Source organism: Eschrichtius robustus, chromosome 11 (assembly GCF_028021215.1).
Source record: "Eschrichtius robustus isolate mEscRob2 chromosome 11, mEscRob2.pri, whole genome shotgun sequence".
In the NCBI taxonomy this organism is placed as follows: Eukaryota; Metazoa; Chordata; class Mammalia; order Artiodactyla; family Eschrichtiidae; genus Eschrichtius; species Eschrichtius robustus.
In genome coordinates, this window is record NC_090834.1 from 83,076,812 (window position 1) to 83,091,884 (window position 15,073).

The window sequence follows — 15,073 nt, forward strand, 5'->3', positions numbered from 1 at the left end:
AAACATTTTCTTTCTTACAAAGGTAAGAAAACATTAAGATTTTAAAACAAACCCCACTAATCAAATGAGATGACGTAGCAGTAGCACAGAATGGATGAAAACTGGGATTATGATAAACTGCTAAGTATCAGTTAGCAAATCCACATGTAATCTTTTAAAACATGATACTAAAATGTTAAATGCATTGAATACTCCTTTCTTAACTCTGATCAAATTGTATGAGAATTCTGTACATGCTTGATGTGAGATAAGGAGAGCCTGAAGAGGACCCAAGGGGCAATTATCAGGTTCGGAAAATGCAAAAGCTGGATTTAGCACCTAAAACAGAGAAGCATGTGAACAGTCTTCAAGAACATTAAGAAACCTAAAGGTTAATCGACAGTATTTGCCTTCTCTCCCCTCACCTCCAGAAGAGTTGCTAGACTTCGGGATAGAGTTCTTAAGGTGTAAGGTATTCAAGAGAGAGAATAGTGCTGATTCTCTGGAGATTCTCAGGCAGAAAAAGAAGCTCCCTGAGATGGCTTCCACACACACGGGAAGGGTGACAACGTAGATCACAGTGGTGGCAACCACAGGTCTCCTCTCTCCTGAGAAAATCTAGTCTGCCAAGCCCTTCTTGTATTATCCATATTAGTCGTATGTTTTCTCTAAGGGCCTCTTAGCATGAAGCTTACCCTGTAGGGAAATGGGAAAAACCAGAAGTTAAACAGCATCATAGCCCAGTCCCCAGAGTTTTAGAGAGAAGACTGCCAGCTTGGAAGCATACCTCCTACCCTGCACTTCCCAACAAGAAATGTGAATAAGAGTGAGGCTTCTAATGGCCATCTATCTACCTCCCTAGGCAAACAGCTCTAATCAAGCTCTTCAGGGGAGTCTGGATGTCACCACTTGCACTCAGTTATGCTGCGGCTTATACTGAGAGCTCCACATGGGCAGTCAGAGCCCGGGCGGAGTGGGCAAGTGGGATCCCAAGCAATCCTAGGTGCATTCCTCAGCCATGCTTCCCACAGAGCCAAGGGAAAGGCGCCATCTCCCTGCCAAAGTTAGGTCACTCTACTCGGGAGGGGAAATTCCCCCAGAGAAAACTTTAAAAATGTACAGGGAACAGGGAAAATCTAACTCATGATTTTTCTGGATACCACGCTCTGAAATCTGATTCGAAGAGTAAAAATATTCTGTTGCCAGTGTGCACTGAGATTTTCATTCTTGTAATGGTCAATTTTATATTTAAAACTTTGTTAAAAAAAAAAAGGGGGGGGGGGCTGCATTCTCCTAGTGTAAAAATAGAGGGGAAAAAAAAAACTAGCTCAAGGGGCTTACATAACTTTTTACTTATCTTGACTCAGAATACTTAAATACAAATCAAATATGAAGGATAAAGGGTCATTAAATATCCTATAATATATTAAATATGCTTTCCCCACACATGTTTTCTCACTAGCACAAACAACAGACCAGCCCGGGATCTAAACGTATACCCAGTCTTGGCCCAGCTGCCTCCCAAAATATCTATGGTTTACATTTCCTTACAAGGATATTCTTATATTCTTAATGGGCCAACAAGTTGCCACAGAGGGTTGGTTCAGTGCTTTTCCCCTAAGATCTTTCATTACAGAAAAGCTAAGAGAACTACCAAAATATGTATTTTTTAAATGTTCATTTCTGAAGCCTACACTCTTAGATGGGCATTCTCGAACCCCAGTCACTTGCATCTAAAATAAGAGATGCAAAATGCAAAATGACAATTCTTGCTGTAGACTTACTGCAGGGGCAGAGGGGGACCTGGCTAGTGTGCTTTTTTGACTATTAAAATATGTAACAGTATCAAAACATGCTTTAGAGACTAAAAACAACCACCCATTCAGAGTTTTAACTGCCTGTACATGACACAGAATGCTTCTGTACACTATAAGAAACTTACTAAAAATAGTCCCAGCCAGATACAAAGTTTAATAACAAATATCTGTCTATGGGTGGGTGAATCCAGAGTATACTACTACATAATTACATCTTGCCATTTAAAGGGGGTATTTGAGTAGTAACTTGCTCAAGTCTTTAGAAAGTTGAGATGTTACTAAATGTATACGAACTATAAAATCATTTCTAAACTCAATTTTGAACTCACCCAATTTCAGACAGTAGAGCCGATACCCGGCCTACAGTTTGTTCATCAAGTGTTTGAGACACAAAAGAAATGTCTAGAAAGGCAGACAAATTAGTCATTGTGTAAGAGTACTGATTTGCTAAATGCCCTAGTTTTTTTTCTTCACTGATAGAATTTAAAACTAGAGCATTTTATTATCCTCAACGAATCTTTCAAAAAACTACACTTCACTGAACAAAATTGGGGACAAAGTTATCCATGTTCCTGTATATACAGGAAAACAAGCTTTGGGCGTTGCCAAACACTTGAAGGCTTCAGGAGGCAGTTAAAGAGCAAGCTAGATAATACATTTCTAAAGACAAAACCATGAACTCTCATTTAAAAAAAATGAAAAGCAAAGCTGTCTGATCAAGTTACATCAGTTACGTTTGTCAGAGTTTAAGGCACATCGGGCAGGGTTTAACTTGTAACCCAGGTATACTGATAAATATTGTGCTTTTACGGAAACTTCTATCTTTTTTATAGAGAAAAAGTGGGAAATGGTCTTAGAAAAATTTCAATGAGTCACTAAAGGATTCTTACAACTTCACTTGCTTGATAGTCTACACAGATTCAGAGAGATTCAAAGCAATGAGAGCCATTAGTCACCAATATCCATTATTTCTTGACAAGAAAAATGGAAATAAAAGGATAAGCAACAACCAAGGAGACCAAAGACCAAAATCCAAACTTGCAGGCTGTCAGTGCTTTCCGCCATTATAAAGATGACTAAAATAAGAATTTGAGAGATAACCTGACAGAGGCCAAGAAAACGCCCAAACTTGCCTGGATCCACCTACTAGTACAGAACTTTGATCTTCCCTAAGAGATTAAGTTGTCAAGTGTTACCTTAAGATTCTAACGTAAGAGCCAAGTGCCTGGACATTAAATGCTTGTGATACCATAACTGCTATTAGTATTTAGCTGGACTGAAAATCATAAAATATTAGTGGTTACCACAAGCCTTCAGGAGCCTCGAATGAAAATCCCTGGTTTAAATCCTGGGTAGAGCTCAGACCACACCCAGCACATTGCTGCCTTCTGAGGCAGGTTCCCCAGTCCATGGATACATTCCAGTAGAGGTGGACAATTGGGGAAGTTTCCTGGGTCGGGGAGGGATTTCAGGATTGAGACACCTATACCATACTTAACACAACAGAGAGGATGGGACAAACGTATGGAAAAAAAATCAAATTAAATAGAAAGAAAACTTTTGGCAGTAAGAATTGTTTACTTCCTTGTTCTCAGGTGAAGAAGCCAAGGCCCTGAAGGGTTAAGTGTGTCACCACCTCAAGGTCACTCGTGTGATTTATTGACAGATCTGGAAACCAGCTCTCCATATTCCCAGCAGAATGCTCTTTCCTCTCATGTTTAAAGAGAACCCAGCAGTTCACTAGTTTGTAAAATAAACGACCTGTACTTAAATATGTTCATATATTGGCCTTGTTTAGAACAAAGTTCCCTGGTAACACAAATACTTCTCTAGAAAGACACACCGCAGAAAATAAGCTAACAGTGAAATTTACAGACAGTAACCTAGACGTCAAAATATCAAAACTCGACCATCAAAAAGGTATAAACATTTAGCCACTGATTACTGACCTGCCAGGGAATACAACTGACATTGGAGGAAACGTAAGAAAATACTTTCAAATGATACTATTAAAAGAAAGGTGCTTGGAGTCGTGAAAAAAAGTACACCTTAGGGAAGAATCTGAGATGATGCTTCCCAAAGAAGAAAAAGCAACAGATTATTTTTTAAAACCCTTCAAAGCCCCTCAGGTAACCATCAGTTCTATATAGAAAGCTTGCTAACCTGCCCATGTACAAGATACACACACTGCAAAGGCTGCAGAGATTATGACTAATTATATGGAAGTGAGGACGTTGAGTAACTTTTTGTACAGTATCCAAATTACTGAAACAGAGTGATTTTATTTTCCAAGTGTGAAGCCATACCAACAGGAAACAAGCGGGGCTATTCTACCCCAGCAAAGAGCCTTAGCTAGTCATGCATTCTGTAACAAGTCTCCATGGCAAATTTCCTAACACACACTTCTAAACACAAAGAACTCCTCCTCCAAGTGAGTGGCAATAAATAGGCTTGTGCAACTTCAACTAGACGGATATTCAGATACTTCTGGGATCTTTTCACGAGAGCAGCCAATCGCTATCGTCACCTTGCCATCCTAAAACTGTGTAAGAATTATAAAATCTTATATAGAATGTCTGGAAGCTACAAGCAGCCTTAAACAGAATCTAGTGACTCCAATGACTTCATTTTTCAAATGAAGAAACTGTCACCAAAAAAAAAAAAAAAAAGGTAGAATGACTCGCCCAAGGCCACACAATTACTCAGGGGCATGGTGAAGACTATGACCAAGGGCTCAGACCTACCACCCTCTCCACAAAGCCACAGAAACAGCCTTTATAATCCTAAAACTATGCACCAGACATAACCTAGGATGTGGAAATTTGTGACCCCCGTCTACAAGTCTCAAATTTTGTGACAGTAACACACAAACCAGAGGACACACGTTCACTATCCCCTCCCCACCACCACGACTTCATCCCTTTCTCTCTCAATCAAGAATCTTGGAACGCAGGTGATTAAGAGGGACCTTATTAGCTCTAATAGAGGAATAAACTTGAACCCTTCTGATTAAAAATACACTGCAGAATTTTAATACTAGTCAGAGTACTTCCTTTAAAACACCTCAGGGTGAAATGTGACAAGCCAGTGCACTGTGACACAGGATCGGGAACTGCCGCTGCAAAATATAAATAAGCACTACAGGTGCAGCAAACGCTGTGAACAGGGGAATCCCATCAACAACACTGAGGATTACACCTGACTCTGCCCCCAGACTCAGATAAAGCAGCTTTCAGCAGGAAATAGACACTGTTAGGCTGAACAAGTTTAAACGAGCCTAAAGGAGAAAAAGCAGGTATCCTCTCTCTGGGGCCTTCTCAGATCTGGACAAAAAGCTAAATGCTGAGAATGCAGAGTTTGGCAATCCTGCGTGGGAATGAGGGCTGAATTCCAAGCCCCAATCCTGCCCCTCAGTGTGGCCTTAAGTCCTTATTTATTCACTGAAACATTAAGTGCTTCCTTTGTACCGGACTCTGGACTCAAGTTGAGTTAAATAAAATCCCTGCTCTGTCAACGAGGAGTCCCATTGTGGGATGTGTACACACCTGAGTGAGGTGAAGGTAAGACACCATTGAGGAATGACAAGAAAATAACTTCGATTAATAGTCTCATCTTTTTGACTTCTATTTTTGTGATTATCATTTTATGTATAACTAAATAGGCCTTGGTGTCCATGCTCCAGAAATTAGAAATCAGTGAATCAAAGTTTGGGAACCATGGATCCAGTTCCTTGGTGTGTACCTGTGTTTCACCAAAGCTGTGATGGGACAGCAAATCAGAAGTACTTGCAAAGAGACCTCGGGTGATTCCAAGGTGTCTTATAAGATCAATTGGAGTGGGCAGATCACAGCACCCGCCCCTCTTCAACGTGGCTTTTGAGATCACTGGTTTCCCAAAATGCAAATATATTGCCCTTGAAATGCCCTTTACAAGGGCTCGTCATATAACATATACTTTTAAGGGTGAAATGAAGAGTGTTCAAGTGAAATAAGAAGTTATCAGGAGGTACAACTACTCTACAGGTCACAAAGGGAAAAAGAAAATATAACACATTTGTCCACCACCACAGCTCAGAAAGTGCTATGATGATGCTAGTTTAGGCAATCTGATCTGGACTGGTGCCAATTATTTATCTGTTTCCCAAGCCATGAACAGTCACTTATGTAGGGCTCAAGGTTGAGAATATAGCATTTCACTACCTTTGGTGAATTCTAAAGAAAGATCCCTGATGCTCTATAGCAAGGAGCGTGCTCTCATAAAAATAAAAATTTCTTTGTGGTTTTTAGGTACTAATGGAAAACAGCCCTCTTCCTTATAGGGCAAGTCTACATGTTAAAACTCAAGGAATCTGCTAAACAAGGTCTTTTCAACTGGTCAAAATAGTAAAAGTATGCTTTTCTCTCTGGGACCTGAAAGAGGTTTCAGGGAAAGCCACCTCTCCTGAATGAATTCCCTAAAAGTATGAAGAGGTCTTGGGGAAAAAATACAGCCCCTTCCCCTCTACCCAGTCTTCTTTCCCTTACTTCTCCCCACTCCCACCCAAACTTTCCCACGTAAGGTACCTTTGTGGGCAAATTGCTCCTCACTGCAAAGTTAACTTTTTTTTTTTTTACTGAAAAGTTAAATTTCACCATACTGAAGGAAAATGACTTCAAATGTGTAACTAAAACCTGAGACAAGGGGAAAAAAAAAAAGGGAAGGGGGCTGGTGTCAAAGAATGAGACAGGTCCAAGGCAACTGGCCACAAGACTCAAAAAAACCCCACTGGCAGAGGGCAAGCAGAACACCTCCCACCAGCCACCTGGAAACAGCACCGCTCTGGCCTGCACAGAAAGGATCTCTTCACGGGGTCTGTTATTCCTTTCACACTGTCTGTTTCTAAGAGGTCCCTCTCAGCAGCTGTAAGGTAAAAGGAAATTCCCTTTACCCAAGGCCTCTCAGAATCCCTTCCTCTCTCAAACAGTTCTTTCACTGCCCTTGATTTAATCTGGCCACAGCACAGCAAGGCAGGACAGAAGCATACAGCAAACCCTGCACGCAATTACCCCATTCTTTCTCTACTGGTGCCATCTGCCAACACCACAGCCAACACCTATTTCAGAGTCTTCGTTTCTAAAGCGAATGTCTAAAGCTCTCCGTCCCGGTTGGTGGAGTGGGGTTTTGGAAGTCAGAACCATCTGAGTGACTTTCCCAACCTCAGGCAGCTCAAAAGAAAAGTTCTACTGGTTAAGGAACAGCAGAAAACTGCTACCTTTTGGGACAGGCAGAGCTTATGCTCTGGAACTTTCATTTTCTTCCAATATCCTGTACTTCAGGTCAGCATTCCTTCTTTAAAAGGCCTTGTTGGTTAAAAGTATTTCACCCAGAGAAACCTGCAATTTCCCCCCCTCCCTTCTCCGTTGTTTTCGCCCAGTTTCCCTGCGAGCTCCAGAACCCCAGGCGTTTGCTGCTGAGTCCGGAGTGGAACTGGACTGTGGTGCCAGGTCGCTCCCCCCCCCTCCCCCCCCCCCCCCGGACAGGGCCAAATGGGAAGGCCATTCGCCCCGACTGCGGTACAGGTGTTTTCTTCTCCCCACATGCTGGAACCCAAGGAGGCTCCAGGTGCTTCCCCACGAAAATTGCCTCGGTCTCAGACTCAGGCCAAGTTCTAGCTGCCCTCAACCCTGCCGCCTGCAAAACTCTTGCCAGCTGAGCAGGGGCCCGCGGGAGAAGAGAAAGTCGCGTGAAAAGGCTGCCAGGGGCAAGCGTTTCCAGATTCCTCCTTCCTCCTCGGCCCCACATGCACTTGGGAGTTGGGGGAGGGGGGTGGTGATCGTGCCCGAAAAGTCTGGGAAAAAGAGCTACACGGGTCTCGGACCCGGACTGGCAAAGCATGTAAAGCTCGCGGCGCTGGAGCGGGTGCCAAGGAGGTGACGGCGCCCCCCTCCTCGGGACACTGGGGATGGAGTGGGATCTGCCACTGGCTCCGCCCCCCGGAACCCCCTCCGGCGCCCCCTCCGACCGCACTCACAGCGCTTGGGTGAAGGCGCTGAGCCCCTCGGGCACGGCCGTCAGCCCCTTCCCGGAGCAGTCCACCCGACGGTCGCCGTCGCAGCTGCAGGGCGCCGCGCAGAGAGGCGGCGCCGCGCCGCTGGGCTCGGCCGAGCCGCGCAGCCCCAGGGCGAGGAAGCAGAGCAGCCCCAGCGGGCCCGGCATTGCTGCGGCCGCCTCCAGCGCCGGCCTCTCCCGCGGCGCCGCTCCTTCGGCGCGCCTCTGGCGCCCTCCGACGCCCCCCGCCGCCCCGGGCGGCAGGCCTGCGGGCTGGGCCGGGGGCTCTCCTCTCTGCAGTCGCGGGGGCTCGGCCCCTTCAACAGCCCGCGGCAGCAGCAGCGCAGGGACGCGGCGCTCCGGAGTTTCGCCCTACCCGCTGCTCCATGGAAGCGCAGAGGCAGCCCCGTTCCTCCGGCGGCTCAGGCCAGCCTGCCGGGCCGGGCGCAGCTGCAGGGGCCGCACTCTGCCATCGCACCCGCCTCCCGGTCCCCGGCCTCCCGCCGCAGCCGCTCCTCAAGGTTGCGAAGCGCAGCCTTCAGCCATGCCGGCCCCTCGCCACAGTCCCCCGCCCGGCTCTCGCACAAACACCCGGGCTCTTTCTTGCTCTCTCGCGGCCGCGGCTCAATCTCCTCCCGTCCTTTTCCCTTCTAGGGTTGCACGCTCGGGTTCCCAAGCCCCCAGCCGCTGGGTTATGCAAATCACTTAGGTACATGCAAAACTAACCCGTCTCCTGGAGCGCCATTGGCCGGGGGAGGTCTCGAGCTCATTACTATGCAAAGAGAGGAGCCGCCATTGGCCGAGAGTGGGACCAGAGGGGCGTGTTAATCGGGCGTGAGTGACAAGGTGGTGGTGATGGTGGTGGTTCGCGGCAAAAATCCCTGCCTTGGCTCGATTTGCGTGGCAGGTTGTGGATCGAAGGTGGAAGCATCCGAAGACTTAGAATCTGGGTTTTCCCTCCCCCACTCGTCGTCTTCTCTCTGCAGAAATTGGATCTCCTAAATTGGATGACCTGAAAAGTAGAACTTGCCTCCAGCATTCAGTTAAGTTTCAAATGACTCTCCACTGTTCCAAATGGCGAGGACTTTGGGAGCTGTGCAAATGGAAGAAAGATTTTGAAGAGGAGAGTGAAAGTTTCTCTTAATCTGACATAAATATTTGAGCTTTAGCTATATACTAAATTAAAACAGTGTACCCCCCCCACCCCCCAAGCGCCTCTCACTTCAACTGACATCTTTATACGTACCTTGATATGCACTTGATAGCTAAGTCTTAGCAATTAGCCATCCACCATACGGAGTTTTGGTGACCGCAACTCAGATCGCTTTCTCATCTACTTTAAAATCCTAGAACACAGGAATCTTGTTAGGGTCAAAGGAGGTGATGTTTCTGAACACTGGACAATTTCTCCAGACAGCTTTTGCTGTCATTTGAGTTCTAGGTAACTACCCTTGAGAAGCCAGCAGCAACTTTAGTGTTAGGTAATTATCAGCATTCCTTCCTCTTCTGGACTTTTGTGGTTTAATAGACCCCACGTTATTGTTATTGTTTGTACCAAATACTGCTTTATGGGCACCTCCTTTCTTGCTTTCCACTGTGCCTTTGGGTTATTTTACTCTATTTTGAAGACATTGCCATGAATACTTTAGATTAAGGCAGGCAGGGTTAAAAATGTCACTGTCATCAAGTTGATTACTCATGTCATGTAAGTAAAATTAAAGAAAATGGAAATAAGTTGATGCAGACCCAAGGAGTTTAAAATGAAAAATTTCCATCATCTTTACATTCAGGAGTTTATTTTAAAAATAATGCCCAGTTGGGCACATGACTAACATACAATAAATTTATCCACACGCTTGAGAGTCAAATAAATACAGATATGCCTTGACTTTAAGTTTTAGGAATGACCTATTTCCTCTAATTGTAGGTTGGAAAGAGAAATTTAAGGTAGGTGGACAACCCTACCTTTTATAGATAAGAAATCTGAAGCTTGCAGATACTGTGCTCTGCCCAAAATCATCACAGAACAACTCCTGGGCTCCTGGTTCCTTGTATGTTGCTCTTGGAGCCTTCCTTAAATTGGTTTCCATTGTCTAAATCACTTCCATTATTTTCTAGCAACTCTCATGAGCAAGTGAAGAGAAAATGGTTTTCATTTCTTTGATTCCTTTAACGTCTCTCTTTTGTAACAACACTGGAAGATGACAGAATTCCTCTTGCCAAGGTATCAGTATCTTCTGCTGTTTTTTTTTTTTTTTCATAACAATTATATATTATACTGATTGATTTTAATTTGGCCAAATAATTCCTTTCCTTTCTTTTAAAGTAGTGGTTTTTAAACTTTAGTTAGCATAAGAATCACATGCAAAGCTTGATTAAAACTGCAAAGTGTCTTAAAAGCCTTAGAGCCTCGAAATCAGCATTTTGATACATGTCAAGTGAAAGTGAGACAGGTGATCCTTGAACCACACTCCGGGAACTTTATTCTTTGCTTCCAAGGAATAAGATCTTAGGGCTGGCAACTTAGATGAAAGGAGAGATTTGGATTGTGGAAAAAGGAGAGATGTAGATTTTATTGCAGAATAAATTCCTATTATCTAGGAGATGAAGAAGGTAAGGAGGATTCAAATTTGCAGCTTGTCCAAGATGACAAAATATCAGGAACAAAGGACTTGGGTAGAGAAAAAAAGAGGTAAGATATGCTAAAGTTTTAGTATTTCTGATAGTTGCTACATTGTATATGTTTTGCTTTAAAGATAAACTGGCCAATTAGTCTTCACTTCTTGGATAAGATGCCCCAAGAAAGAAAAAAAAAAAAAAAAAAAACACTGATTTTTAAGATACTATCCCAGACAATTAGAGAAAAATGATCAGCTCTTACATAACCCTTAAGGACCTAGAAAGATATCTGGATGAACCAAAATTTGATGGCAAACAAGTAATAAACTTAACAGAGACTCTGCCTCCAGACTGGTTCCTCCTTCTAGTTTTTCATGGCCATGGATGAGTAAATGGATAGCATCCACAGGCCAGATAAGAGGAAGCAGAGCCTAGCTACAGTGCCTCTGCATTGCAGGGTACTTTTGGGCAACAAAGGAGGCACACCCTTCCAGTGATGCTCACCTTGGGGCTTTTGTGCAAAGGGCACAGGGCATGTTGACTCGTGGACAAGCTGGATTTTGTCCAACTCACCCCCTCACTCAGACATTCTTATAAATATAGAGCCTACACAAGTGTATGCAGAAGCCGTACCTGCAAGCTGCTCCATTAAGGAAACAGAAACTGGGAGATTGTGGGGGGATCTTCGGTAGTGCTGTAATAACTGGATTATAAGTCCTCGAATGTACAGAATTTCACCTTTTATAAAGTAACTCCAACTTAACAATAGAACAAAAATCTGAGTTCACAGCAATCAGCTTAAGAAATAGAATGTTACAAATGTAGTTGAAGTTCCGTTTATACCCCTCCCCAGTCATATTCCTTTCCTTCTTTCTCTCTCTGGGAAGTAAGACCTTTCCTACACTTCATAATTAATGCCCGTGCATATTTTCATGCTTTTTGTACGGGTGCATCCCTAAACAATATATATTATTGTTTTGCATATATAAAGAATATCAATCTGTATTCTTTTGCAACTTGGTTTCTTCATTCAGCCTGTGAGCTTTATCCATGTTCATAAAATATGTGCTATTGTTAATTCATTTCCCTTACTACCTAGTATTCCATTTAAAGAATATACTCAGTATTTATTTATCCATTCTATTAATATGAGACTTATTTGTATTTTTTTCTAATAATGCTATCATGAATATTCTTGTACATGTCTCCCTTATATATGCCAAGAGATTCTCTAAAAGGTATTTCCTTTATACATGTGTGTGTGTGTCTAGGAGTGGAATCGCCAGGTCATAGACTATGTGCACTCACTGCTATTGGATGTCAAATTGCTTTCAAAAGCGACTGTACTTATTTGTGCTTCCTTCAGCAGAAAATAAGAAACCCCATTACCCTAACATCCTACCAATACCAATATTGTGAGACTTAAATATTTGTGAATCTGATGCACGTGGAATGAAATCAAAGTGTAGTTGAAATTTGGATTTCCCTGATTACAATTGCATCTTCTCATGTATTTACTGGGCATTTAGTGTGCTCTTCTATGCATTGCCTATTCATTTCCTCTGCCTGTTTGTCTTCTGTTGGGTTGTTTGTATTTGTTTTTGTTTAGGGCTAGATAGTAAAATTTGGAGCTTTGTGGACCACATGGTCTCTGTAGTAACTATTCAACTCTGCCATTGTAGCAAGAAATAAATGATACATAAACAAATAGATGTGGCTGTGTTCCAATAAAACTTTTTTGGCAAAAACACATGTTGGACTAGTTCTGGCCCGTGGGCCATATAGTTTCCCACCCCTGTTTTATAGGTGCTAATCCTTTATTGAAATCTAATTATTTTTGAAAACCATTTGTAGGATTATGTAAAATTCAGAAGGACATGCCTCAAAGGTAACCATCTTTCCTTACATGTTGACATCAAGCGCTTTTAAACTTCTGGTCTCCATGGTAAGCTCATACTGAAGATTATATTGCAGAATGAGCCCCAAAGAATCTGTTGCAAGCTTAAACATGCCCCTCTTTCTAGAATGAATGGTGTAGAAGTTATCCTGGGCACTTAGGGTTTATCATACCTCCCATCCAAAAGACACCCCAAATATTTGACCTGATGCAATCGCATGACCGGTGAATAATAGCTGTTGACTTTCTGAAAGCATCCATGCCAAACCCGCCACCTCAAGTTAGAAGCCAGATACATATACTAAAAATACGTATGTATCTATACATAAACATACATATACATGGGTATTTGTATGTACATATACATACATAAACATTTCAAAACATAATAGGTTCAGGAAATAAAGAAAGAATATCAAGTCTAATCCCTACCCATCAGACATCTGATAGGTATCTACTCTAACAACTGAGTCCTCAAGATAAACGCTCTTGTTTCTGTGCTCTGATGCCTCCACATTTGCATCTGGGGCTTTGGGCTGGAGGAGCTCCCACACTGGGCCCAGAGGCTTGCAGTCTTAGTGTTTCACTCACTTGTCCTTTTCTTCTGAGTCTCAGTGTCTCTACAGTGGTCCTATTTTGCACAGGAGATAGCATCTATTTTTTAGGGATAATTTAACATAACAATGATTATTTTGAAGCACACAAAAAACTAACAATATGAAGTTGTTGAAAAATTAAAAATATCTTTTTAAGCTACACAAGTGGTCAAATTTGGGCTTCTGGGCCCTCTTTCCTCTGCCATCTGTGTAGAACTGATGGACCTTTGGGATGTGAGGACTGGCAGTGAGGCTTCTGGTGTGACTGACTGAAGGCCATTCTTGAAGCCAGCCCTTTTCAAAACATGACCCAAAATTTCTTAGTTTCCTGACCTGGTCAAATATCCTGTGGTCAGATGTCCTTTTCAGTACTTCTGAAGACCCATATTGACCCCAAACTTCAAAACATTAGGACAAATACCAGAAATATTTTCCTATACATAATATTCCTAATACATATTCCTAATCCTTTCTAAATCTGATTTTATTTTCCCAATCTTTCCATTTCAAATCTAACCCAAGAAGAGAATGAGACTCAAGGGAACAATTTCTGAATTACAGAACCGCACATGGATCCCAAGGTCTGAATGCATAAACTACTGGTGAGAAACAGAATGAGGCAAAAAATTAAATGAGCGTTAAAGCAACCAGGTGTTGTAATAGAAAAGTAAAGGGAGAAAAATCAGAATAGAAAACTGGGAAGATTATCACCTAGTCATGCTGAGAATTTGTTAGGGCCAAAGTATTAACACAGAGTTCAGTCATAGAATTTGGTTCCTTTTCACTCCCTCAGAATTCCAAATAGAACTTTAAACATTTTGGAAAGACCTTAGCATGAGACAATTATTCCAAAGAACTACATGCAAAGTCTGTGCATCCCATAAAAGATGTGTACAGAAAACCAGCACTTGGGGTGGGGGTCTGCAGTAGGGTTGAGGGTAGTTCTGCTGAAGTGTCCTGGAAAGCTCTCTTTGTCTACAAGAACATATGTGGAAAGAAATCTAGAAAAGCAGGCAATAAGAGATTTTAGACTCAAGGAGAAACTGTGGGAGGATGTGGAGAGAATACTTTACATTCTGTAGGTTGTCTTTCTTTTCCTGACCTGGACACCTAATGCTGTCTCAAAAAAGACCTCTTGGGTAAACACCTCTTAGGTGATTCTCTTTCTTTTTGTCTAATGACAGCTGCCACGACTCTTTGAAATAAGAGGAGTGGCAATCAGAATGAAAATTTTAACAATCCCAAGGTTTTTAAAAATGTCTTTAAAATCATTTCAAACATAAAAAATTCTGAGGCAATGCTCTAAAAATTCAGGCAAACTACCAACCATCTGTAATTTTCAAGATTACCTTGGAGAAGGGCAAAGCAAGGAAAGGTCTGGAGACTGGATCAATGGTGCTGGATGTTAAGGTGATGCCAAAAGTGCTTTCTTGGGGTCTGGTTGACAAAATCCGGTACTATTTATTAAACTCTTTTTTTTTTTTTTTTGCCTCAGGTTAGTGTTAAAATATATGAATTCAATTCATAGAACATTATGAGGAAAGTTTAAAAAAAATTCAATATGAAAAAGAAAATGGAGGACCTTGAGATATCAGGGAAACACATTATAGTAACTTTGCCAGTTTGCTCCTTTTATTCCAAAATAACACAAACTTGTCAAGCTTTTTAACATTTTTTTTTTTTGGATTTTTTTTTTCAAGGAGTAGTTACCATGCACCTAGGCCTCAGAACTTACTCTGTTGGGGACTGAACAATTTAGATTTATGTAGGTCAGTCCACAGGTAAATCACCTGGAGAAGATTTTTTTTTTTTTAATATTTATTTATTTATTTGGCTGTGCCAGGTCTTAGCTGCGCCGTGCGGGATCTTCTTTTTAGTTGTGGCACACAGGCTCTTAGTTGCGGCATGTGGGATCTAGTTCCCTGACCAGGGAGCGAACCCTGGACCCCTGCATTGGGAGCAAGGAGTCTCAACTGCTGGACCACCAGGGAAGTCCCTGGAGAAGATTTTAAACATAGAAATTCCACCTCCATTGATTCTGATATAGTAGGTCTGAGATGGGGCCTGGGATTCTCCATATTTAAAAAGTTCCTGATTCTGATGTAATCAGCAGGATTGTTGGTCAGTTAGTCTCCCTA

General features: G+C 42.5%; 1 protein-coding gene across 1 annotated transcript in view; it reads right to left on the reverse strand.

Annotated features, from left to right (window-relative positions):
* Positions 1–8,490, reverse strand: part of LGR4 (leucine rich repeat containing G protein-coupled receptor 4) — a 96,604-nt gene extending 88,114 nt beyond the window's left edge. Inside the window, exon 1 of the mRNA XM_068556773.1 lies at positions 7,807–8,490. Coding sequence (XP_068412874.1) covers positions 7,807–7,991 — 185 coding nt within the window. The 5' untranslated portion in view covers positions 7,992–8,490. The remainder of the gene's footprint in view (positions 1–7,806) is intronic.
* Positions 8,491–15,073: the final 6,583 nt, after the last annotated feature.